The 27,858-nt window shown below is 34.6% G+C and overlaps 3 protein-coding genes across 5 annotated transcripts; 2 read left to right on the forward strand and 1 right to left on the reverse strand.

Annotated features, from left to right (window-relative positions):
* The first annotated feature begins 9,097 nt into the window (after positions 1-9,097).
* NADK3 (NAD(H) kinase 3) lies at positions 9,098-15,100 on the forward strand. The gene is made up of 5 exons (XM_039050041.2): positions 9,098-11,177; positions 12,051-12,296; positions 12,870-12,950; positions 14,144-14,295; positions 14,379-15,100. The coding sequence occupies exons 1-5, from the start codon at positions 11,022-11,024 to the stop codon at positions 14,794-14,796; spliced, it is 1,053 nt and encodes a 350-aa protein (XP_038905969.1). The 5' UTR covers positions 9,098-11,021; the 3' UTR covers positions 14,797-15,100.
* Positions 15,101-15,332: 232 nt separating this feature from the next.
* Positions 15,333-20,019, reverse strand: HEI10 (RING/U-box superfamily protein). Of its 3 annotated transcripts, none has more exons than XM_039050071.2 (9): positions 19,769-20,019; positions 17,870-17,995; positions 17,677-17,749; positions 17,344-17,389; positions 17,197-17,227; positions 16,748-17,003; positions 16,486-16,649; positions 16,052-16,289; positions 15,333-15,688 (listed from the first exon to the last, which is right to left on the reverse strand). In XM_039050071.2, exons 2-9 carry the CDS (start codon positions 17,937-17,939, stop codon positions 15,682-15,684), a joined length of 885 nt encoding a protein of 294 aa, XP_038905999.1. In that variant the 5' UTR covers positions 17,940-17,995; positions 19,769-20,019; the 3' UTR covers positions 15,333-15,681. The 3 variants fall into 3 exon arrangements, with proteins under 3 accessions (XP_038905999.1, XP_038905984.1, XP_038906016.1); XM_039050056.2 differs by having other exon boundaries at positions 16,052-16,319; XM_039050088.2 differs by lacking the exon at positions 19,769-20,019 and having other exon boundaries at positions 16,052-16,319; positions 17,677-17,743; positions 17,870-17,970.
* Positions 20,020-21,498: 1,479 nt separating this feature from the next.
* LZF1 (light-regulated zinc finger protein 1) lies at positions 21,499-24,885 on the forward strand. The gene is made up of 3 exons (XM_039049016.2): positions 21,499-22,132; positions 23,204-23,635; positions 24,263-24,885. Exons 1-3 carry the CDS (start codon positions 21,950-21,952, stop codon positions 24,542-24,544), a joined length of 897 nt encoding a protein of 298 aa, XP_038904944.1. The 5' UTR covers positions 21,499-21,949; the 3' UTR covers positions 24,545-24,885.
* Positions 24,886-27,858: the final 2,973 nt, after the last annotated feature.

Below are 27,858 nucleotides of genomic sequence, written 5' to 3' on the forward strand. Positions count from 1 at the left end.
TCATATTCAAATATTTAGTTCTTCTCAAATAAATTTTATATTAAAATGTATCAAATACATCATATTAATTTTATCATGTATATAAAGAAATTACATGCAATTCATGTAAAATTGAGTTAACCAAATTTTGAGACTTCAAAATGCACTCAATTTAGTGGGATAAGTGACATTTGTGGATCAACACTTTGCCAAATGAATTATTCACTAATTCACTAAAAGTTAGATTTTTCCACTAAAATCATTTTTGAATATTTCCACTAAGTGAAGTCAACATTTTGACTTTGAAGGAAATCTACATAGAGATCTCCATGAGTGGAAGCAAGATCTTTCTAAGTCCATTGTGAAAGAATAAATGCATTCACAAACATACAGAATAGTTATGCATCTTAGAACAAATTACAACATGTTTAAAAAATCAAATATAGAAGGAAAAAGAGACATATCTTTGAAGAACTCTTCTTCTAGAATTCTTTCGCTCTCGTGATCACTGGAACAACAACCTCTCACTGTCGTTACAATCGTCTAGCCAATCTCTCTCTGTCGCTTAGATCACGAACAAATTGCTCCTCGAATAAGAACCTTTCAACACAACCACTCGACAACCTTGGTATTCTTGGAGTGAGAATGCAGGAGGTGTGGGCTCTGTGAATTTGGTAGAGGGAAGGAGGAAGAAACAATCAAACTACACAATCAAGCAAGTGGGAAAAGGTTCTGTCTATCGCATAGACTGATAATACTTGATCGTTTAGTAAATCTTGCTCTCGTGAGAATTATACACGATCACTTAGTCTATCGCTCAATCGTTTACACGATCGCTTAGTCTCTCGTTAGATTGTTTAGTAAATCTCGCTCTACACGATCTTTTAGTCTCTCGCTATACACGATTGTTTAGTAAATCTCTCGCTGTCGTTTAGATCGTCCATGAGGGCTATCGTGTAGGCTTTCGTGAGTAAACGATCAGTTATTTACTAAATGAAGCGATGTCTTAACAAAATGAAAACACTTTTCATTTTTATCCTTCAATTATCCAAAACTGAAAATAACCTCCCACCTTCACAGTTAATGGAGAAAATAACCAACCACAATTATCATATAATTGTTTAATTATAAATAAACATAATAACCAACTTATCATATTATATTTATAACCTATAGTTTTAATATCACATCATATGTAATATTTAAACCATAGTTCTTTTCTCCTTTATTTAATATAAATCATATTTATATCAATTTCTCCAATTAATGTATCTCATACATCATATCAATTATATCACATATAATTGAACCAATTTAATTATATCATATACAATCAAATTCTCTCTTGTTAATTTTAACACTTCAAACTAACCCAAAAATTGATTCTCAACTTGAATCCATTGAGCTACTAAGGGGACCTTATGGGCTTGTAGCTTGAAGCTCAAACGGTATGTGAATCACTGACTAAACTCTTTAATCACGAAATCCACCATCCATTAACTGCCGGACACTTCTCTAAAGACTGACAGCTGCACTTTTCTTACTACAAATATATTTCTGTGTCCATTGGATATAACCAATAAATAGTATGATAATCTTTCACAGATCGCTCGTAAGTACAACTAGGCCAATTTATTATTTTGCCCCTGTAGTTACATCAAACTCCTTAAGTACCACTGATTTTTCTAATGAACAATACATCATAGTCCTACTATGAGTGAACACCTCTCAGGCCATGAGAAAATGTGTGGTGCTATGTTGTTCAAGCTCCAAAATCAGTTTTTAAGAGAGCAATCTATCTACTTACCCCTACTTCGAGGAAGGAGTGAATTCTATTTTGTATAACTGAGTTCCCAGCTCCCCAATCAGACAAATCCCCAAAGTAGTAGGATTGAGTCGGCAAATTTACCACTTGTACCCATGCAAATCAAAGAACCGCCCTCATAAGCAGGAGTTCCCAACTCACTCAAGATTAAGGTCATGTTACTTATGATCATCCTAATGAAATGAAAGTCTCTGTCATGAACGGCGTTATATAACGAGACTAAATATTTCGTGGCCCGGTCTTATACAAACTCCTTTGTATAGGACACCCTTGTTCGCATGTTTCCACATGAATGATCAGGATCAAACTATCTGTAGTACTTTACAACACTTGTAACATCTATAAAGCGGGCTATATCTGTAGTGTCACAAGGATAAGATTTCCCTCATTTATCCATATACTACATACCGTTTAGGTTATCACTTAAGGCATGATCTACTTGTATGTCTCCACATACATACTTAAGTCACAACGATAACCAAGGACCTTAGTTTATTAGTTTGTGGTTAATGCAACTAAAATATCTCATATTTCATAGACAACAGTGAAGAAAATATCTCATATTATTACATCACAAGCATTTGTTCATACAAGTTTTTACAAACTACAGGACCCTACAAGATTTAGGGCATCAACCCCAACAGACTTTTGACTATTTTGAAGTCAACATTTGACTTTAGTCAAATTTTGATTTAATAAATTCAAAACTAATTTTAGAATTTCCCACTTTTGACCTCTGACCTTCAAAGTTTGGTGAAGTCAACATTTGTCTTTGACCAACTTTGATTAATTCCATTCAATTCAAAATTAATTTAAATAATTAATTTTAAATTAAATTAATATTAAATAATTAATTAAACAATAATTAATTTAATATTCAATTATTAAATCCAACACTAATCCCGATGAATCCTTATTCATAGTTTTGATATTTAATCTTATTTAAATATCTCCAGCTCTCTCTTTATCATTCAATTCCCAACTTAATGATACTAGTTAAATATATCACATATATTTAATGCTTACTCCCTAATTCTAATATGAACAATTAAAACTCACTCGTAAAACTGTTTTAAGGTTTAATCCTATATAAGCTAGCAGGAGGACCTAATGGACCTACTATTGGGTTTTATGTCCTAAACTCGTGGTTTGTAAACAATAAACTTATTATGTTATCAATAAAGATGTTATTGACGTTTATTCAACAAAGTTGTTATTGAATGGATGAATTGCTCATTTCATTTTAGAAAGAACCTAAATCCAATAAACTAAGAACCATGGTTATTGCATGAATACTTGGACTTTATGTGGAGACATAAAAGTGGATCAACTTTGAGTAAATAGTCTAAACAGTCTAAAGTATACGGATAAGGCTGGGTACCTTATTCTGGAGACACTATTGGACGTGGTCCACTTTGTATTTAGTATAAAAGATGTGATCCTGAATCGTTCATGTGGAGACATGAGAGTGGGGGTGTCCTGTGCAAAGAGTTTGAATAAGATCGAACCAAGAAATAAGTCACTCTTACTTTATAACGTTGTTTACTATTTAAGACTGACTATTTCAAAGCAATGATCTAGGTAACTTGACCTTAATCCTGAGCTAATTATGAACTCTTGTTTATTTAGTATCATCTTAGATTTGCATGGGTGAGGGTTGACTCAACAACACTGGCTCAATAAGCCCCCCATTTCAGGGGTAAGACCAGGTCGAAAGCTGGGGACATATGATGCAAGACGGAACTCACTCCTACTCGGTTCTTTTCGAGAACTATCAATAAATCCATGAAAATTAGGGTTCCACAAGCTTCAAATTTTGGGAAAGAAAGTGAATTCAAATAGTAATTGAAGAGAGAAAAAGAGATAGAATTAACAGTTGAATTTGTGTTTGAGTCTATTTGTGAAATTATAATTCGGGAAGAAAGAAAGTAGCCATTAGGTGTTTCAAATTTTGATTTGACTGCAGGGGTGGCTACAAAAAACAATTGGGTGCGGCTTAAGCATTATCCAATAATAATGTATCTTGTGTCAATGTTTTTAAAATTTAATTATTTTTTATGTGTGAGGAAAAACGGAGCACAGAGTTAGGTAAGCCGCGAATGCACCTAATCATTGCTCTAATAAGAAAAAAAACTTGATTGGAGCATGAGTTTCACCCATCTTTTGTACAGCTAAAGCAACACTTAATAAAAATGTGTCAAGTGATAATACATACATACATACATACATACATATATACATACATATATATATTAAGATGAATTATTTTTATTTAATTTTTAGTGTGTAGAAAAAAGGGAGCATGGAGTTGGGTGGTTGTATCTTATCATTGGCTTAAAAAGAAAAAAAATGGGATGCAACCTTGATTGGCCTAGGCAGTATGCAATAGCAACGTGTCAAATGACAATATATATATATATATTTTATGTGATTTTAGTTTTTATTTATTTAGGTTTGCCAATGCAGAATATTAGATGGAATAAAATGGTATAATCCTCATCTAATAGAAAGAGTTGGTATTTACACAACTTAGATGCCAATAAAACTAACGGCTAACTAATTAACGAAGTAACAAACTTAAACTATTAGAGCATATATCACTTCTTCTTTCCAAAGCCTAAATGCAATGTCACACCATCCTTAAATTTATGGCTATCGAAGGTTGGAGATGGGAACTCTGTGGTATCAAAATTAACTTGCTGATGTTAATGCACAAGAGCATGTATTGCTTGATCGGTGTGTATTATCTGCCAATGGTGTGATAATTTTTCGCAATGTCATCAGATTTGTTGGTTTTGTTGATGAAAAATACTTTAAAGTTTTACATGAAATTCTTGTTTATTTTTACAGGCTCATATTTGGAGGAAAATAATAGTTCCGTGATCAATGAAGATTCATATCCTCCAATTAGATTCAGGTTATGAACAATATCAAACAATTTGACATTACACTATTCTTCTATATCAATGTGTTTAAAGACTCCAACAACGGAACAAAGTTTACAAGCTAATCATGAATAACTAGTTGCTAATCCAATTACTCTTGGGTAAACATTAAAGGTTAGATTTGATAATATTATGTAAATTTATTGATCCCATGAGATTTTAATATAATTTACTCTTCTTTTCTTTTTCTTCTTCCAAAATTACTTGTGGAGCATCTTATGGGATTTTTTAAGTCAACCAGTAAGTGGAATTTTTAACTCAGCCAACAAGTAAGTTGATATTTTTGGTTATCTACCGTACTTTTGGTTTGTAGTTTTGTTTAATTTTCTAATCTAACAAATTTCTTTTCCTTTTTTTTTTATTTGCTATTCAAAGAAAAATTGAAACAATTGAATGTAAGTATGTCGTATAATTGTCTTTTCAACTTCTGTAAATTGTTGCATTTCAGAAGATTAAGAAAAATCTCTCACTGTCTAGAGTATTGGAGAGAAGAGAGCAATAGTAATGATTAAACTTCGTGTAACCCAAGCATCATCCAATATTAATGTGTCTTGTGAATTTTTTTTATTTTATTTTTTAGATGTTAGGAAAAAGGGAGCATAAAGCTAGGTAAGCCTTGACTGCACCTAATCATTGCTCTAAAAAGAAAATAACTTGAGTGGAGCATGGTTGCATCCATCTTTTGTGCACCTAAGTCAGCATGGAGTTGGGTGGTTGCACTTAATTATTACCTTAATAAAGAAAGAAAAAAAACTTGGATGTAGTTTTGGATGGACTTGGCAGCATCCATTAACGACGTGCCAAGTGACAAACCAAATTAAAAAAAAAAATCAATATTTAATGACCTTGTATACCTTTCATTTATTTCTCTCCAAGTCTCAAGATCATCATTTGACCCTTCCACTTACTAGTAGGGTTGGCAAAATTCCCCACAAGGTTGGGTCCCCGTGTCACACCCCGCCCCAGACCACCCTCCGAGCCTGAGAAAGGGTGTGACTGGCAGCAGTTATCAACACTTTGGTTGACACTTACTGCCTAATAACTCTTGCGGAAATAACTCTGATACCAATGTACAAATTGAATAATCAATTGATTAAGTAGGCCCACTTCATTACAATAATGTGATGTTCCTATAACTCCATGACTTAAATACAAGTTTACAACAACAACCAACTGTAAAACCCTCCGGAAGTGTAACTGTGGCACGTGGCAGACCTTGACCTTAGCAGCACCCTGGAACTCCTCACCTTCCACTACTTGGGGGAGGTATAAGAAAACATTTGGAAGAGTGTGAGCTACTAAGCCCAGTGAGTTGTTCTTGTAGAATAATAATCACTTTGCAAATCATATTTTTGGGAAATCAATCACATAATCACAATTCCAGTATTACTTATGCATGATCATATGTACATTCATTCAATTATCAACCTCCAGTTCCATGCTATATGTGGCATGCTCATATCATGGACACATTATCAATCATAACAACTTTTTATGGAAACTTTTCTATAACCCACTTCTCCCGCCAATGTGCACATCGACAATTCCTTTCTCACTAGTCATGCTTAGGTAACTTGACTATATTTACCGCCGGTCGTCACCGACTATTATTTCCCACCGACCGAGGTCGATTATGTTTTTTCGCCAAGCACCTTTTATTAAGCATGCTAACTTATGTAATCTGGGTATAATCTCAGTTTCCATAGCAATTTCACAAGCAATATCATGGTAACAACATAATATCATAAGCATGCATTTGGCACTTACATATGCATTTATCCACATATCAATGCATAAAACTAAGTAAACACTCACCTTGATTGCTTAGGAGCTTTTTTAGTAGCTCCATTTTCTACCTTGGGCTCCCTTTTCATCCCCTAAAATTTGAGCTTAGAAATCCTCGTGGTTTGGCCGGAATCACAGAATCTTCAAGACTGGCTCAAGCTGATCTGACAGCCTGACCCTTCTGTCTTCTTCTCAGTTTCTAGCCCGATCCCTTTGAGCTTTTCCTCCGACAACCCTACTCTGAAAACTAGACTTTTAGAGCTTTCAGGTGGCTTTGAAATCATTCCAAACGCACGATTAAATTGGGAGAACTCCTCGTCCCAAGTTGATGCGTCCTCTTTGAACTTCTATGTCCAACGCATGGATTTTGCTCTCAATGGAAGGTTTCCTCAACTTTCCCACTCTTCTTTATGTATTTTGAGTTGTGATCCAAAGAATGAAGTCTTTGGTTCTATTTATAGGCGTCCAAGATTGCTCCATGGTCGATACCTTGACCGCATGACCAAGTGTCTCTTCTTTACACCATCAACGCAATCTTGCATCAGCACAACCCAATGTGTCTTCTTCTCCTTTCACCAACACATGGCCCTTACCTTTGTATGTCTTCTTATACTGCCACCTCTCTTACTAAAGGCTTAAGAATTCTTTCTAACAAGCCACATGTCCGGATGACATCCTCCACGAGTTCATCCTTCATATGCATCCACAAACTTTTGGATGTTCAACGCATTACTTCCATTTTCCTTCCTTCACCAACGCATCCAACGTATCCATCATCCAACGCATCCATCATCCAATACATTCAATGCATCCAACGCATCCAACGCATCCGTCCAGCCTAATGCGTTGGTCTACCTCCAAGGCATGCGTCACTCCCACTTCAACTTCTCTCTTGGTCCAGATAATCTCTCCAAGATCTTATAGCCAATGCATGGCAATGCCTAGTCCAATACTTAGTTATTTTTTCATTAATTTAAGCTTAACTCAAAACTACTCAAGGAAAATCTATTCAACACCTAGAAATTTTCCTTCACTTCAACATAAGATTTAATTTCCTTAATCACCTGCTTAAGTAAAGAATAATGGAAATCTGGGTTTCACACCCCATGGGGATCTACCCCGATCGGGGTGGGGAATCCCCGATTTGACCGGGGATGGGTTAAATTGAGGACCTCTTTAGGGTCCCCGAACCGGGGATGGGGAGGGTGTACCCGCCCCCGCCCCCGCCCCTACCTCGATTAGGTTTTTAAATATATTTTCTCTCTCTCTCTCTCTATATATATATATATCAGGTATTTAACTTTTTAGTTTTTAATTTAGCCCAATCTAAGCCTAATTAAAATGTCCAAGCCCAAACCAAAGATAATTTTACAAAAAAAAAAAAAAAATCCCGATGGAAAAATAAAAGGGAAAACGGGGAATCCCCATCCTTGTCCCCGCCTTGAAATAGTGGGGATGGGGATGGGGAACACTCCCTTGCCTTGCCCTGGCCCCGTTGCCGACCCTACTTATTAGTATGACAACCCTTCCACTTACTTGTCTTCATCTTCTTCAATTTTAGTTCCTCATCCACTTCTTCATTTTATTCAATTCTTCATTTCATCTTCTTTAATTTTATTATTCTCATTCTTCGACATCTTCTTTAATTCACGATGAACATCTTCATTACAGTTGGTAACTTTTTTTTTATCAGCAATATTAAAATTGAAAATTTAGAGAATAAAAGTAAAAAAAGTTAAACATTATCACCAAATGACATCTGAAAATTATAATAATTTGAAGGCCTGTCAGGACCAACAATAAATAAAATTTAACCACTCTTACGAGCTTGTAGCAAGTAGGAACAGGTCATCTCCATAGGCAATCAAGGACAAACCTAAGCCAATTAGTGAATTCAATTATCTAGGGGGTGTTTGGTGATGGAGTGAAATTGCAAATTTAAATAAATTAAAGTGTAAGTAATTTAAAGAGAATACGTTTGTTCCGTGAAAACCGATTTGACAAATTCAACTTGGGGACTGGCATTGATTAGTTTTCTTTTTGTCACTGGAGAAAATATCTGAATTGTTGTTTGTGAACACACGACCATAAATCCAATTAAACTCTAGATGATTCTAACTAATGATTGATTACCCTTAGGAATCACAACGATTTGCATTAAGTACATTGGAAAATAGTCGTGACAAAAGAAAAACTAGTTAGTCTAAGTCTAACATCCGATTTACTATTGATTTTCACTGGTTTAAGAATAACGACTATGAGATTTAGCCTACAAGTGGAAATTCTCTACCTAATGGTGTCCCTAAGTTCATTCAATGCAAGACATATAAACTTGACAAACAAGATTGATACATCAAGAAACGTCGATTCTATCAATATCAATCTATATAAATTTAGTAAAAAAAACCAATAGGGTTCACAACAATAATTCAAAAACAAGCTCAATCCTCAAAGAAGATAAACAAAATCCTATCCCCAAAGTTTATTAATTACTTTAGTCGATCATATCCATGATCAAATCTCCAAATACAATGTAAACAAATGCAAAGAAATTAATGGGGAAAAGAGAAAGAGAGGTTACAAGGTGAAAAGGGCAGAAGAACTATATGGAGCTGGAGAAGTGTGGAATTTGGAATGAAAAATGACCTAAAAAATCGTGCTCAATTTATAAATATAGGCCAAGCGCAGTGGCACTCTTATGGTAGCGTAGACCTTGAGCGCCATTACGCCTAATGATGGCTCCTTTTGAGAAGACGCGTGCATGGGTCTTATGTTCCGTCAAAATTTGGAGCGTCGTGGTGCTCTCTTATAGCACAGTGGCACTTTATGAAATGGGGGCATTTTGCCTTTGGGCGCTGCATAGAGCGCCGACATGAGTGTAGTGATTCTCAGCAGCATAACTATTGCCTTTGAGTGATACGTAGAGCGCTGAGCAGGTGCAACGGTATTCCACAGGACATCTTTGTAAATCCTTGCCTCCTCGCTTTGTTGATGCTTCCAGAGTCTCATTTGGACATGTTTTAGCTTCAATTCAACTCCAATGGTCTGTCTATCTTCTAGCTGCTCAAAACTTACAAAAACCAATAAATAAACCAATAAAATCAAGGAACGAATATATATTAGACTGAGAAAGATAGCTCTTTTAGAGGGCTATCAATTATATAAGAGACTCATGAAATAAAATAATATATCACATAATAATGTGTCTAATGTTGAATAAAATGAATATTAACTATCAATGTAATAGAAAAAAAAAATCAATAAATGTATATTAAGTTGAATTTCTTTGGCTTGCTAAGTTTCAAGGTGGATCAGATATAAACATACATATATTTTTAGACATATTAATGAATGGGCTATTTTTTAATATTGAAAAATAAATCAAAATATTTACAAAATATGATAAAATTTTATAACTATCACTAGACATTGATAGAAATCTATCAGTGTCTATCAGCGTCGATCATTGATAATTTGAAAATTTTGCTATATTTTGTAAATATTTTCAACCGTTTTACCATTTGAAATAATTTCCCTTAATTAAACAATAATGTAATTACAAGTTTAACTTTAATACAATAATTTTTTTTTATCAATGACTTCATAGAGAAATTTCTAAAACCATATAAAATAGGGGTGCTGTGCTCGTGAGTTGGGTTGGGATGAGTTGAAGGATTTGTTATATCCAATTCAATTGTTCGAGTCGTAAATTTACTTCAACTCAAATAATTCTTATTAAAAAAAAGAATCCAACCCAATTCAGGTTGGATTGGTTCGAGTTAGTCGGTCATTTATTTAAATTTTTATTATGGAAATAAGTAAAATGATAATACATAAAAGTTTTATAATTATTTTCATATATTTTAAGATATCAATATAATTTCAATTTATATAATGATTTTTTTCCCAAAGTGCTGAAAAAACTATTTTTATGTGCTTTTGAAAGATAAATTGCCAAACAAAAAAAGAAATTAAATAAAACTAAAATAAATATATGTATATATAATTATATCATAAGAAAGAAAATATAAATTCTAAGATTAATAATAAGTTCGGGTTGGTTTGAGTTATTTTAAGTGAACTCATAAACCAACCCAACTCATAAAATTTTCATTTATTTAAATCCAACCTAAATGAATTGATAACCCAACCCACGAATTGGGTTGAGTTGATCGATTTTTTCAAATCATCCCAAGAATAAACCTTAGAGTAAAATCAAGAATTATATTTAAAAAAAAAAAGAAAAAAAAACTAAATTGAGACTAATCAAAAGGATTAAGGACTAATATGACTATAAAAAAATTCATGTAGGTAACTTAAGCGTTATTATTCATGTTATTTTTATTTAATTTTATTTTTCTATCTGTTTAGATTTGTCTTAATTTAATTATTAGAAAAAGCCCTAAACCCTAACCCGACCCGATAAGAATTTGGAATCGGCCGAACGTATCAGAAACCGACGCCGATCTCCGCACCGTCTGCACTTCATGTTGTGCGTTCGTCCCATTTCGAAGCTTTCTCCCCCGAACCCTAATTTTCTCTGCAATAGAATGGCTATGAAGAGATTGCTTCTATTTCTAAAGCCATTTGATGCCAACCCTGTTCTCCATTCTGATGGTTTTTCTCGCGTCACCACCCCACAGGTTAATTCTCATTCGATTTTTATTCTATTCAAACCATCACTTTTTTTGTGGAAGTTCATTTCTTGATGGTTTCCGATACCAATCTACTTTCTTGGTGGTTTCTGCATTTACTTTTGATGGGCATTTGCAATTATGTGTGGGAATATTCTTGAACTTTCAAACATTGGATTTTTGTGCTTTTTAACTCTAGTTCACGTCGGATTTCGTAGTGATCGTTTGGGTAGTGAAAATAGTAATGAAATTTTGAAGTATGGGTTCTACGTTCCACTTAAGTTCTAATTGTTATTGGATTAAGCAAGTAGGTTGCCTTAATATGGAAAAAATGTACATGAAGTATTATTGACTGTTTGTCTTTGTTATCAATTTGTTGTGCTTTACTTACAATAATATGTATTTTGAATTCATTTATCTCTTGAGTAGACATATATGTGGACAAGTATTGGGGTGCGGTAAGCTAACTATCATATTTTGAAATTAATTCAAAATTTGATTGAAGATTGATGACAATGACTCAAATAGGACTTCGTTCCAATGGGCATTATTTACTTTTTAGGGAAATGTGACTGGTGTCTATTTCAGCCTTCTCTAAGAGCATTCAAGTCATCCTTTTTTCTATTCAAGTTCAAGTCAGAGCATTTGGAATTAGATTAGATATGTTGAGAGCAGTATGTTGGTTTTAAAATTAACTGACATCTTAGAGATTTGTGTGAGGCTGTTCTACTTGTTTATTTCCCTCTTTCGGCTCCCATATGGCCATTTCTTCTCTCCCAAGATCATGAATTGTCATGTTTAGTAGAGAAAATTTTCATTTTTTTAATCATGTTGTTAGTGGAGTCATGTTTTGATTTATGTTGGATGTCTGTATCATTGCAGATCTTACGCCATCTCGAGAACAGGAATGAAGTGCACAGGGAAGCTATAAATGTTTGTAAGGATATCTTGCAGCAGAAGGATGTGGATTGGGAACCTGTATTACGCAATGATCTATCTGAGCCAATTAGCAACGTAGATCTTGTCGTTACGGTTGGTGGTGATGGCACTCTTTTGCGGGCTAGCCATTTCTTGGATGAGTCCATTCCTGTTCTCGGAGTAAATTCTGATCCTACACAAGTGGATGAGGTAACTTTGTGATTTGATTCCTTTGGAAAGGACTGATTATTGGTGTAGATTTCTTTTAGTTAAATCACTCTTACATTGAAAAGGAAATCCCGGTTTCTCTTAAAAAAAAAAAAAATAATAATAATAATAAATAAATAAATAAATATATACAAATTTAGTCCTTAAACTTTGATTTTTGTGTCTATCTAGTCCTAAAATTTATAGGATTTCAATTATGTCCTTGACCTTTGAATAATGAGTATATGCAATCTCTTTCGTTGTCTAAATAATAATATAGAACATCGTATTGGTTGATTCGGCACAACAGGGTAGAAAAATAGCATAATGATGTGATGTGAACAATTGGATAACTTGAACTCTACATGCAATCTTGGTTGAAAACAATGTATCAAAGTCCTTTTATAAAATATGATACTGTATTATATCGAACTATCCTCCATGTAGAATCATAACTTGAAGGTCTAAGATGTCAATGAAATGTTTTAAGGTTGGGGAATAAACACACCTCTAAATTTGTAATTTTTAACCTTTATTTTACCTTATACAGTATTTACCAGATGTTTTCTGGTCTAGGTAGAAGAGTTCAGCAATGAGTTTGATGCTTCAAGAAGCACAGGCCATCTCTGTGCTGCCACTGTCAATAACTTTGAGCAAGTAAGTCTGCTTTACCTTGCATTCAAAGAGTGTTTGGCTTTGGATCTCTATTTTCCATCGCTCTCTAGTATTGACAATGATCTATATATGTTAGCAATAACAGGATGAAGCAGGATGTCAATTTATCCAATTGGTCTTAAATTTAATCTGGTTTTGGAAAACAATATTTAGCTCTAAAGAATTTGTGCTTTCAAATGATTGAATTGGCTGGTATCTAATTTCGAGTAGTATGAGTTTTGACTCTTATTCTATTGGTTAAATTTGATGTTGCCTTATTCGAAAAATGGTATATTATCTATTATTTGGATGTTTATTAGCAATTGCCGCTTCATTTCGATGAAGCATATAGAGGGTACTATAAACTTTCCAATGCATTTTTTTTGTATGGAGAGGCATTTAGCCAAGGGGTTTCATCTTTATATAAATGTGTATTAGTAAGACCATTTATAAGTTGAGAGAAAACCAGATAAAGGAAGCCATCAAATTAGATTACTAGTGAACATGAGCAGGGAGGGTAAGAAATAAGAATTTTGCAATTGTGGGAAGTCTAAAAAGAAAATTGAAAGATGTGAATGAAATTTCTTTGTATAAAAAGAAATGTAGCATGGTGGACAATAAGATGAATGAAAGTTTTAAGAGAACAGTGCCGTTGGAAGAGATTGCTTAGAGGAAGGAAAGGAGGAAGTGTTTGGGAGAATATTTCTTAATTTGTTCATTAAAAAATTTATAAAAGGTTAAGATGACTAAGGAGCCTCAAAGAATTAAAGTCATGGAGTAGAGTTGTGGTTGGGGTTCCCTTTCCCAATAACAAGGTAGAAATTCAAATCTTTGACCTTGTGGTCGAAGATATAATGCATTAACCAATTAAGCGAAGCTCAAATTAGCATCGGGGTAAGGGTTGTAGCCACATAATGCATTAAGGCTTGAGTAAAATATGGGAGGAATTCCTGCTTATCAAAGCCATAATTTTATGGAGATGATTGATATTAACAAAAATGTGGAACATGTTGATTAAAATTGTATTCTATTTGAGGAATATTGTAGCTGTTGGAAGAATGGGATAAGTTGTTGGGAAAGGCACAAGGAGTGATTGTAATGGATATCTTAATTTGTTACGTAGTTGGATTCATGTAAAATTCAATCCTTTAAGATCAGATGCTTTTAGTTATCACCGGCAAATACACTTCATACAGGTATTAGACAGCATCCTCAGTGGTGAGGCAGTTCCTTCCAAGTTGTCAAGGATATCTTTATCTGTAAATTCGGAGCTGCTCACAAAATATCCTCTTAACGATGTACTAATTGCACATCCGTGTCCTGCGTCGGTCTCTCGATTCTCGTTCAAGTAAGAAATTGTACTCTTGCATTATTCTATAATGTTCTTGGTTTATGTTTGAGTTATCTTCATTAACCTCTTCCACTCTACAGAATTAGGAATGAGCAGTCTTGTTCGCCTTTATTGAACTGTCGATCGAGTGGTCTAAGAATTTCGACTGCTGCTGGATCAACAGCTGCAATGCTATCTGCAGGTGGATTTCCTATGCCTATTCTATCTCGAAAGCTTCAGTACATGGTACGAGAGCCCATCGCCCCAGGAAAACTGTCCAGTTTTATGCACGAGACGATATTGCCTGATCAATCGATTGAAATGGCATGGCTTTGTAACGAGGGTGTAATTTACATTGATGGTTCTCATATTTGTCATCCTATTGAATATGGTGACATTGTTGAAATATCCTCCAAGGCTCCGAGTCTCAGAGTTTTCTTGCCGCATCTAATGATGCACACGGTGAGGGCAGGAGAAACAGGAGAAACTTCAGAGCATCAGACATATCCAAAATTGTAGATAACTGCATATATGTAGATGAGTCGGCAACAGAAGTGTTTTGAGAAAATGATTGAGCATGAAGTTTAGGTTATCTTTCTAACTCAAGATTGTGAATCAACTTGTGAGATCATCAACAACACTCATCTGATGGACAAAGTGAGGCATTTTTTTTTCCACTTTTATGTATATATAGAATTAGTGAGTATTGAAAGGTCGATGATGTCTCAATTTTGTGGAAATATCAATGATGGATATTTCTAAAAAAAAAGTTTATAAACCCAAATTTTCTAAAATAAATAAATTAATAAATCTTAAACTAAAATGGGTTAAAATGCTTATATTTATATTATATTCACTTTAGAAACATTTTAAATGCTTTATCAACTTTATAAAGATAAAATGATAATGTCAACTCACTCTTTATGTCAACATGTGGAAATACTCATCATGTTAGACAAAAGTTTGATACCCTAAAGAGCTATGATTGGAGATGGGCAATAGACTATTAAAAAAAAAAAAAAAGAAAAAAAAGAAAAAACGCTCCATGCAGGAAATGAAGCAACGACAGCCCTTCCTCAGAAGATGGGTGCCTGCATAACGTTGCAGTTGATAATGATTTCTACATTTGTGTTACTTGGGGTTTTTCATTTTTCTTTCATGCATTGAAAATACGCAAGAAATAAAAAAAATTGTGTGTGTAGGTGTTGGGAGTTAATCTACGTAATATTCGATGGTTCATGAGCCGAATGATTACGAAAAGAAAGAGAAAATAAAGCTGCATCCTATTTTCTTCTGTGATCCTTCACTACCTTCAAAACTGCCAAAACAAAGAAGAGAGAGCCTTCAAGCAAGCGAATTGATCTGCCCTTTTGCCCACCAAATGTCAACAAGTTAACTTTCATCTCACAATCTACAATGACAGTAGTACAAATCAGCTAGAGGAGGAAGGATGTAGGAGAAGTTTTGAGCTTAAATGTTACTCTCAACAAGAAACTTCAAGAAATATCTTAGAGTTTTTATTTAGTTTGGAGTGATTTTAAATTGCGTTTGAATGGTAACCGACAAAAGGAAAGGACAAATTGAAAGTTAAAATAATGCCAACCCCAATGCCTATAAAATCCAACCATTTTAGATAGGGAAACTTTTTGCGTAAAAACAGTGAAATGATTCTCTCTCTCTCTCTCTCTCTCTCTCTTTTTTCTTTTTTGTAGCAAATGAAATCACACAAAATTATGAGATTCCGTAGCTGAGAGGTAGATATTATATTACTTACGTGAACATTTGAGGGCGACGAGAGAGCTGAGGTCGTTTGATTGGGGAGAGTATCAAATTTCGTAGAGTCATGGAGGGGTTTCCAACTCCACTTCCAAACGCAGTGTGAGCTCCAGCTCTTCTGTTCCCAGCTTCCATTGTCATTGGAGCAGCTTGTTTTGCCGGTGACCCAACGGAGATGTCGAAGTGACCAGAGTTCCCGCTGTTCTGTCTTGTTGGCCATATTTCTTCCCTTGGTCCTGGAGTTTCAGGAGCAGAAACCACCCAGTCTGCAAGAAATAAGTCAACTTGTTTTGGAAAATTACTACTAGAGAGAGCAGTACATGAGATGAGATATTATTAAACAGTGCATATGTCACAACTGAGAAACATGATATGAAAACATCAATTGTCTAAAGTTTTCCTTATTGTAAATTAGAAAGAGAAAAAGTTTACCTTTCCTCATGGGTTCTCTGTTATCCATCAAATTAACAGGGTTTGAGAACAAATCAGGTTCATTTCTTGGATAAAAATTGCTCGCCGGCTGGATCGCCGAACGTTTTAGTGATTCATGCTCATTCCTCAATTGATCATACATTTCATCTAGTTTCCTCTTCTGCCTAACATACAATTGAATATTCTGGATCAGGATCTTGAAAACAGAAAATGACCTCTGGAATCAGTTAACAAGTCGGAAGCATAAATGAACGGAGATGACCTAGATTTTTCAGCAAACTTCTCTTGTAGCTCTTGTTTGTCTTTGGTTAAATTCTCCATTTCTCGCTCCATCATCTGGCATCTCTTGGCCATTTTTTGGTATGCAGCATGTACCTGCTCTAGTTTCTCAGTAAACTTTTCTTGCATTACCTCACATTTCTGTCGGCATTGCGCCATGAGTCTGTTCATCTTGTACTGCATCTCCAATTCCTTTTGTCCAATATAGAACATTACACTTCTATATGCACTTTTCATCACTGGGACCAATCAAGGGAAACTAACGACAACTTATGTTTCATATTCTTACTATATACAATGAGAATGCATCACCGCAATAATAACCTTCTCAACTATTAAAAAAATGGAAAGGCAGTGCTTTCAAGAATTTGGAAACTAATTTATTATTTATTATTATAATTTTGTATCATTGATGATCATTCCAAAGGATACATGTCTGAGGAGATATGCCAGCCATGGCCATCTGCAATATTTTGTGTAGTGAATGTCAAAGTAATAGACAAGGAAAAAGTTGAGAAACGCTAGAAGAATCTAAAGACTTGACCAAGCTAAATGCAATCCTTTTAAGAAAATACTCACATTTGCCCATTCTTCATTCGGATTGATGTCCACAGGTTTCATGAGGCTGCTAAACAGAAACCGGATGTAAGAGAATGAAATCATATTATCATTGAATCTGTAAACCCAAGGAAAAATAAGTTGTCTAAATGGAGATATATTTTCTAAGAAGCTGATTTGAATGGTAGATCTGATGTTCGGTCCTCTAAGACATTTCTTACATAGAGTTAATTAAACTACATCTCCGTTTTTTCTTCAACCGTGCACTGGTAATCTAATGCAAACCTTGTTTAAACAGTATGAAAGTTGAGCAATGCTGAGACTTGAAAGTGTCATAATAAAAAAGCCTTGCACCTTTTAGAAAGAACTTGATCACAAATGGGGCACGCTCCATCATTGCTAAGGATCTTGCTTGCATCTTCTGTGCCTTTACCCCATTAAGGAACAATTTATCCAACCAAACCGCTTACATTTAATAATAATAGTAGGTTAAATATTTCACCAAATTAAACGATGGAAACAAAAAAATTTCACAAGCTTAGGATACACAATAGGTGACCACAAGTTGTGGAGACAGCTCGCCCTTCGAGTTCCCTCCAGCAAGCATTGCATTTCATAATTAACCTTCAGAAGTACCCTCTAATTCCATGGAATGCTAGGGAAATCATAGACCCTGTAATGAAAATCATACACGGGAGGGTTGTCATACACTGGTGTTTCTTGTGCTCAGTTCTCAAAGATCCTAAAAGCATTTGTGCAAAAAGGAAATTTGCGCGGGTCATTTGGTTGTTCCTTGCAGATCATTTCTATACCATAGCCTGACAAAGGAACCGCTTACCATTCGCTAAAATTAAAGGGCTTACCATTCGCTAAAATTAAAGGGATACACGGCATTGATAGTACTTCACATTGTAATCATCAATTTAAATAATGGAAACTATGCAATCTGAGGTTCTTAACCATGTAAAAGATGCCAAACTATTTGAAATATAGCAGCGACAGTCGTTTTAACTATTCGGTTCCCTTTCCTCAATCGATCAGAAATTGAAAGAAGAAAAATTGCAAATTATTTTAATCCAAGTTGCGAGGATATCAGCGATCCAAGTTTTCAACGTTCACTGTAAGTCCAGAAATCAAATAGAAATCACTTTTTGACCAACATCAAGTTTATAAATTGTGAATACCAGAAGCACTTTTCATGGTAAAAGGATATCAGTGGATAGCTTCCACCCTCTCCACAGAGACAAAGTTCTACTTGCCAAAAGGAATCTGGAGGTTTTATGATATCTTACCGCGAATCACTTACCATCTAAATGATGGATATAAAGATAGTTCAGTTTTTTCATACCGAACTTCAATAAATTCTCCCACTTAGGCCAAAAAATTCAGGAAATAACATATCTTCTAAAGGTTCTACAGCTATATATAATCAAAGGACAAAAATTCCATGAGAATGGAAAGCAATAGAACCAGTAACATCTGTCAAGTGATTGCTTTCTGGCAGAAACAGTTACTCATAATCTAAATCGGATATTATTGTTTTAAGATGTTCAGGGGCAGGAGGATATGCCGAGCTCTTTGCATTGAACATATAAGATACCAACCAAAGAACTTGAATGCAACAGCTGTACTTGTTCCCGTCAGAATTCCATTTTCTCGGCTTATATTATATATCGACAATTCCAGTCCACAGGAGAAAAATCGACAGGACTAGGAAATTAAAAAATCTTGTCTTTTGAACATGCAGAGAATCAAGAGATAAAAACAAACCATTTGCAATTGCCGGAAATACTAGGCCCACTAAAGGCACAAAAATCCTTCATAGCTTCAATTAGAGGACAAAAAACTACGATTCTACCACATGTTTTGAAGTTCTTGAGGAGATTTAATGTGAAACAATAAATGGTGCTAACGTACGTTAAAATCCTCAGAGCAGGCTCTCTTCGATTATGCGAGGACAAGGCACGGGTAAACTATAAGATTCACAATTAATCAAACAAAAAATTAACGGGGAAGTTATCAGGTTTTGATCAATAGTTCCAAACTTTTTGATAAAGTAGGTTTCTCAACATCATTCTCTGCTTTCTACCTCCACTTATTTTCGCAAATATAGGGGGTAAAGGGAGGAAATCCCGAATATCAAGAGGGAAACTGGAAGAACAATAATTTCCAGATTACGAGCTAATTAACAAACAAACAACAATTGACTTGACATGACAATAGAACACACAAAAATATCTTGTTCGCAGGACTGGAAGAAAGTGAATTAAATTCAACCGAAAAGGAACGGAACTTGGAAATAGGAAATAACATTTCACTCGATACAAATCGAAACTCGGAAATACTCTCTGATCATACACCAACTACTCGAAACAAAATTCCAGTGAGATTCTAAAGGGCGAGGAAGCTAAACGATAGAAAATCTTCGAAGTAGAGGCAATTATACCTTGAAATCCTCGGCAAAATCTTCACTGCAGAGAATACCGGTTCTAGTCTTCAGCCTTCTCCCGTGTTCGATTAGAAATGCGAATCTGAACAATCTCAAGAGTATAAACGCTTGAAAACAATGAAGAAAATGAAAACCTCGAAAACGGCCGATGAATTGAAGATCGAATTTGGCGGGAAATGTTCTTCGGAGTTGCTATCTCTATTACTGCGCGAATAGACAAAAAGACAAACCTAGAAGTTCGGTGGCGTGATTAATAAAATTTGCAAACCAAATTTATAGGAAAAATAATTACCATCCCACTCGTTATAATTCTTAAATTTTTAGGGAATAAATTAAAAGAATGATAATTTGTTTGGTTCACTATATTTTTCATTGATATTCAATTTATTTTTAAAATGTCACTCCATAGTTATTTTTAATTCAATAATAAACATTACTATCAAGGTTTAAAGTGTATATTTAGCAAATAATCAAAGTTAGAAGTGTACATTTTGAAACTTAAAAAAGACTACATCAAAGCATAACTCAAAATTTAAGGACTAAATCTGTAGCATTTTGAAATTCAATAATTAAATTGAAATTATACCAAAAACCTATTTTTCCCTAATTTTTAAGAAAGGGATATTCAATCCTATATATTATATTATTAATATATTTTCTTAATCTTTTTACCTTTTATTTTGGACGGTCCATTCCGATTCAGAGTGACTATTTAGCCCTTATTTTTACATAACTTTAACAAATTTATATATAAAATGAAAATCTATACAAAAGTATGACAATAGCATAATTAATTTTAATGCATGTGCTGTTGATCAAATGGAGTGTGTAGATAGGGAATGTGATTTTTAAGGAGCCGGGTGAAGTTGACATAAAAATTAGGGTTTAAAATTTAAAAGTTAGTGCTCTAACTGTTTTTTTCCCCTTTTCCTAAATAGAAAGTTTTTGGCTTGGCTTGGGTGGGAATAGAGGTGGATTCTTCTTGATTCATATATATTTTTTTAATTATACGTTTTTTTTTTTTTTGCAATTCCGGTTGAACATTAGAAAATATCTAGTGTTATAACTATTTTGTCGTACAAGAATTAGAGAGTTGTTTGATTAAATATGAAGGTCGATTTATAGACTCAATTATAAGAGTTAAGAGATCGACTCACTTCATAAGATCAATTGGTACCGAATTTTAATATCAACCTCCAGTAGATTATTAAATTTTTTATTTAACCAAATATATGTGTTTATTTCTCCCTTCGAATCTCCTGGTCAAGACTTTAGATTCAAGCTCAAAGTTCTAGACAGTTGAATTCTTCTTTCGAAATCAAACAGTTGTATAATTTCGAGAGATGTGATTAGATGAGTTATAAAAATAGTAAGAGAATTCTGGAAGAAAATGATTAAATGTTATCTTAGTTCAACAACACGTAAGATGAAGATTTGAACCTTTAACCTTTTGGTGGATGTCTTAACTCAGTCGAGTTGACTTAAGTTGGTGGATGAGTAAATGTGTTTATTGTGAAACTAAGCCATAAATGATATTTTTCTATTTTTAATTGAATAATTATAAAGGGAAGATGAAACCATTAATTTGTAGAATGATAATGAGTAGGTTGTTAATTAAGTTGGGGCTAGAATTCAGATGAAGTAGATTTTTCTAGAAAATTATAGAAGAAAGAACATGAATAAAACGAGTGAAGTAATTAATTAATTAATCGTAGAGATTTGGAATTGGATTTGGACAAAGACAATGTCAGTCAGTATTTGAATATGATATCAGGAGGAGACCGAGACGACATGTCGTAGTGGGGGTGAAGAAGTACGACAGGAGCTCAGAGGTGCAACGTGGACAAAAATGGAGGGAGGAATTGATACCAAAATATCAGTCTGAATTCACACTCCGAATCACAAATCAAATCCCATTCTTAAACCTCTCCTCAACTTCATCCACTTGCTCCCCAAGGAACCTTATTCCTTTTCGTTTCCATCTTTGCTCGAACAATTTTTTTCTTTCTAATTCCAATTTCCAAAGGGGTTTTTTCTCACCTTCAACTAGCGCTGTGATTCTTGTGAAAATCAGGTAACAGGGGGAAGTTTTCTTTTTCTTTTCTGGGTTTTTCCCACAGAGTTTCAATGATGATGAATGGGATTTAGAGGATTCGAGAGAAGGTGAGAGATTTGAGGATGAAGATTCAGTGCAATGTCTGTGAGATGGCTGAGGCGACCGTTCTGTGTTGTGCTGATGAGGCGGCGCTGTGCTGGGCCTGTGATGAGAAGATTCATGCGGCCAACAAGCTTGCAAGCAAGCATCAGAGAGTTCCCCTCTCTGGTTCTTCATCTCAGATGCCCAAATGCGACATCTGCCAGGTATGACTTATAATTTCTCACTCTCTGTTGGCGTTGCATCCATTTCAGTAATCGAGACAGATGGGTCTGGAGAGTTGGGATGTGTTAATGAATAGTTTGGAGTCAACTTTTTGTGTTAATAGTAAGATGGGGACTTAGCTTCTATGATAAATTTTGATTGTTATTTGAAATGAGTTTCATAGGCTGAAGTAGAATGATTACGTATCCACCCCAAAATGAAAGATCAAGGAGTGATTGAATATGTTTGCCAAATCTCATGAGTTTCTCCATACTTTTCTTTTAAATTTATTCTAGATATTTATGTCCAGATCTTATGTAGGGATAATCATAATCCTACTGGCAAAGGAAAGAAAAGTTGGTTCCAGCTCCAGATGAAGCTGTGGTCAGTTTAGATGTTCGTAATGATGGTAAATAGATTTTAAAGATTTTTAAGGGTGATGAATGTTTTCCAATCTGGTAAAAGAGGAAACCGTGTTTAATGTTTTAGGTCAGTGATGAGAAGTCTAAAAGAGAGTATAACGAATGAATTAGCACTACATGTTATTTGATGGCACGTGAATTAATTGGTGATGCTTTCATGTACAGCACGAGGGCTTTAGTAAGTGAAGATTATTAGTGACAGGGATCTACAGGTTATTTGATCATACAACTTGATATCAGTATATTGAAGAATCTTGGTAATAGTAGTTTAGGGTTCATGGGTTGGATGAAGACAATTGTGAGGTGCCTGCAGTTATCATCGTTGATTAAATTGAAACATTCTTACTTGTGGATAGTTGAGGGGTTATATATAGCCATTGAATTGTTCTCCTCCTCTCTCTCTGTCGTCTCTGTTGTATTTTGTATGTTTGGGTAGTCTGTTTTATGATGGATCATTCAGTTCAAGTTCACGGTGCCGTTAAAAAATAGGCATCTCCCCTCCTATTCCTATCTACCTCGTGCACACATTGGAAGTATATTTGTTGTATGTTCTTGGGAGAATGTCAGCAGATAGTGAATTTCCTTTCTTTTTCAAGGCCCTTTATCAGTTGAAACTGTTACCCTTTCTGAATCATCTGGGATTTTTTGCAGGAAGCTAGTGGCTATATCTTCTGTTTAGAGGATCGAGCATTACTTTGCAGAAAGTGTGATGTTGCTATACACACAGCAAATACTTTTGTAACTGGACATCAGCGCTTTCTGCTTACTGGTGTGAAAGTGGCGCTCGAGCCAACTGACCCTGTTGCTTGTTCTTCCATGGCTAAGTCACATTCTCGAGAGAAGTCTACTGAGATTAAAGTTAGACCACTGTCTGAAAGGGAATTCTCGATGCCTTCTCCTGGTGAACTCAGCAGAAGCTTGTCTGTACTAGGTGGATCTGAGGACTTTATGGAAAATAGAACGTTGCTTACTGGAGGCGGAGATTCTGTTTCTGGTGGCTTTTCACAGTGGCAAATGGATGAACTTATTAATCTGACTGGATTTAATCAAAACTATGGATATATGGATAACGGATCATCCAAGGTATGATGATGGTTTTTTAATGCAATGAACTTTAAATAATGGTAGACTTTTATCATCCATGATGAACTCTTGATTACATTTATATGGAATGCCACTCCTGTCAATTGTTCATGATTGCAGAATATTGACCACTCTTAGCTGTTGATATTGTTTCGTGTTCTTCCGGAATTCAAAAATCCTTCTATTCATAGGATGCCACTCACGTAGTAAAACTCTTATAAGTAAACATGTTTGTGTAGCCTGGATACTTTTCTCCATCTAGACGATACACCCTTCATGGCTGATAGAAACTGGAGAGAGATAAAACAAATGCTTAGGCATGGTCACTAGTAAATTATTGTTTCCTGAGTGCCGATGCTTATAAATGGAGGAAACTCTTGAGGACTTAAGTCTGTAATCATATCTTTTGTATAGGGCTATTCTGAATTAGAAATTGCTTGATGACCTTTAAGATGCAACTTTTGTAGGACGTTTATAGATTGTTATGGGTTGTTATGTAACTATCCCATCCTCATAAAAATTAACTTCAAGAAAGTGGACTGACTAGAGGAAATATGCTTTGTAAGTTGTACATAGTATTGCCAATGCTGATACCATAACTTTCTGCTTTTTGGTGAAATATATCAGGCTGATAGTGGTAAGCTTGGGGATTCTGATTCATCACCAGTTTTAAGAGCTGCTGACATCGAACTGGACAATGACGATGAATGCTCGGTTCAGGTTCCAGAGGCTTCCTGGACTGTGCCTCAGATTCCCTCTCCACCCACAGCATCAGGCTTATACTGGCCAAGGAGTTACCATAATTCTATGGATGGTGCTGTTTTTGTTCCTGACATCTCCTGTTCTTCAGAAAAGGTTCAACATTGCTCACATAATGGTACATTCTCGAAACGAAGAAGACAGTTCTAGATGTGTGAGCTGTAGCATTGGGACTACATTGCCAGCGTTCTGAACGAACCCCAGCCCGGTTTGTTGTGTGTTTATAGGCTTTCATTACAATTGAGTTATAATAAGTGGACACGACCAAAGATTATCGCTTGAAATGTATACCTTGTAACGTAACCACTATAGTTTAGGATTTGTTACATTGATGTAGAAATAAAACCTGTGCATTAGTTGACCTTCTAGGTATTTTTTTCAGATTTATTTCAAACATCATATGGAAATGATTATGTTTCAAATCACGTTGACCTACTTGATTATTTGTAGTTTTACACAAATTATGAAGAATCAATGTTATGTCTTGGCCATTTCTAGTCCTGTACCTCTTCTTCATTGTGCATATGTAATTGACTTCTTTCCTGGTTCTGTAATTGAATTCTCTCTCTACTTCTTCAACTGAGATCATGTTGGTTCTTCATTGCGTTTCATTATTATATTTAATATGTGATCTTGTTTCAGGCCAGGAGATGGACTTCGCTTTATCCTGCTATTATACTGTGGATTCTTGTTCCTTTATTTGAGAATTTTCATGCAAAAATGTGCTTAGATGGGCTTCCGTAAATGTTGTTCTTAGGTCCTTTGCCAGAACATATATATGTTGAGAGATTTTTACACAACAAATCATCTTTGGTCATATATTTCATAAATGTCTTCAAATTTGAATTTTTTAAAGAAAGTTTTTAGTATTAATTTGGGATAATTTTACCTTTTCATTTATTAATATCCATTTTTATATATAATTCCTTTAATGTTGGAGAGAGAAAATACATTTCTTATGAAGAGAGAAATTGTATTTAATATGATTTTTTCTATTTTCTATTGGAAAGAGAAAATCCATTTAATATAGTTTTTTCTTTTTGAATTGAAGAGAGAATGCATTTTAACATGATTTTATTTTAGGATTTTGGTTTCAAAAATTCGTTTTTTTCCCTTTTTTTAATGTATAAATATGAGGCTCATTCCAAAACATATACCGATATTTCAAATATTTTCAGGTTGTTTCAAATCTATATAATTCCACGTACTCTCTCATATATATTTAACTTCAGCTAATTGTAGAATTAATTAGTCTTGTTTCTATTGAGCTATATATTATGCATATTTCTTCATATCTGTCCATGTATATTTAGTTATTTTGGGAATATATACCTCATATTATGCTATGAATTAGATCAAATTATTTAAAGAACAAACAAAATTCGTGGGCTCTAAAATGTGGTATATATTATTGTTAAGTTGTGAGTTATTGAAATTTTTTACTACCTGAATGAAATTTATGATATACTGTTAGTATATTTCATATATTAGTTAGAATATTTACAAACATCTAATACAATGTTTAATGGTATATTTAAAAATATGGGAAAATTGCACAAACCACTCCTGAATTATGAGGTTGGTTATAATTACATCTATGAACTTTTAATTTAAGCAGTTATCCCTTGTACTTTTTAAATGGTTGCAATCAGCCACTTTATTTAATTTCTTTTATAGACAACTCACACATGAACAAGGGCAAACTTGTCATGTACCTTTTTTCCTAAAAAAAGAAGTTGTGTAGATGAAGATTGTCATTCAATGTTCATCTCTATCTTCTTTCCATTTTTTCCTCCCTCTTTCTTTATCGGGATTTTTGTATGAACTCTTTTCAATAGCGTCGTTTGATTTTTAACCCGCCCCCTGCAAAAGTATGTCTTATAACCTTTCGCTGACGTCATATGGCCTTTTCCATATTGAAGATTACCTTGCATTCGAGCTGATATGCCCAACCTGAAGGTGGATCGTCCTTAGCCCGATGACACTTCCAATCGCGAGCTTCACATTTTAACAGATGTTGCCACTAACCATCACTCGCAATAAGGATGATTATGCAAACCCAACGCATTTAGTGAAACCTTGGCCCGATTCTCTAATGCAGTCTTATGTTTAGATTTGTTCACCGCTGAAGCTTGAAGCTTCTTCCGATCGCGATAGGGATACCCCACTTAGCCCGATGAAATATGCAAAGCCCTGATTTGAATTTAAAAAGATACCGCGACATGGGATTTTGAGCCCCATACAATAAGATACATTCAAATAACAATTGGTTACACCTCACCTTCCAGTTGTGATACGGACGCCCAATCTAACCCAATTAAACCTGCAAATCCCTACCCCAGTTTTAAGCAGAAGCGTGATTTTAAGAAATTTGGAGAAGGTTGATTCAATATTTTTCGTAGATTTCGACCGTTGTAGAGGTAAATATTTGTAAGAAGCTCTTCTTTTTCTACTCACGTCTTCCAGATGTGTTAACCATCTCATGCATCCAAGCAGGCAAGTTGCGTTCTTCTCCCATTCTTGAAAAAGTCACCTTTAAATTGGGATGCATATCAATCTATTTATAGAATTAGGGCACATATAGATAGTCAATCCCGTTCAATAATCTATTAATTGCTCAAGTACGATCTATATTTTTTGATGAAATTAGGTATATGGCATTGATTTTGAAATATAGTCTAGAAGATGATTTACCTGCACAAATTACAAATCTATCTCACCTTAGGCAAGAGAATGAGGTTGTGAAGAATAAGCTTTTTGTAACATAATTGGACATGTTTAGGTGAACTATATTTGGTCATTTTGTAGATCTGGATTTGGTGTTCAATAGTTTGCTTGTGCATTACATTCTTAGAAGAGAAGTTGTTGATGATCGACTGGATGTTATGAGTTTTCTTATAGGTGGCAAATTTCCTACTAATTATGGGATGTTTCCATCCCTGTATTGAATCGAAGCACCAATGTTCTACGGGACAAATACTTTAAAAACATAGAGACCATGTATCCTATGAATATGGAAGTAGAATATGAGAAGTTGGACTTTGAAAATGATGAGGATATTGTTAAGGTTACTCTTGTGTACTACTTCGAGGTCACGATAGTTGGGAAGAATCGTGTGAATATAAAGTTGGATACTTATTTATTTATGGCAGTTGAAGACCTCAACCATTTCAATAAACTAAATTGGGATGTGCTACTATTTGATAGAACCCTGAAAAGTCTAAAAAAGTGTGTAATTGGGAAATTTGAATATAATAAGATGTGTGCCACAAAGAAGGGGTATAGGGTCGGGTATAGTCTAACCAGTTTCACGTTTGCTTTCTTGGTACGTTGTCCATATATTTCGATTATTTGGTTTCTATTGTTATTGTATGTATAAGTGATTATGAATGTTGATATAGGTGTGGTTGTATGAGACCGTCCTTATGTTGGCTGGACTGACTGCTAAGCGGTTGAGCTCTGAG

This window comes from Benincasa hispida, chromosome 1 (assembly GCF_027475165.1).
Source record: "Benincasa hispida cultivar pf3 chromosome 1, pf3_genome.v1.1, whole genome shotgun sequence".
Taxonomy (NCBI): Eukaryota; Viridiplantae; Streptophyta; class Magnoliopsida; order Cucurbitales; family Cucurbitaceae; genus Benincasa; species Benincasa hispida.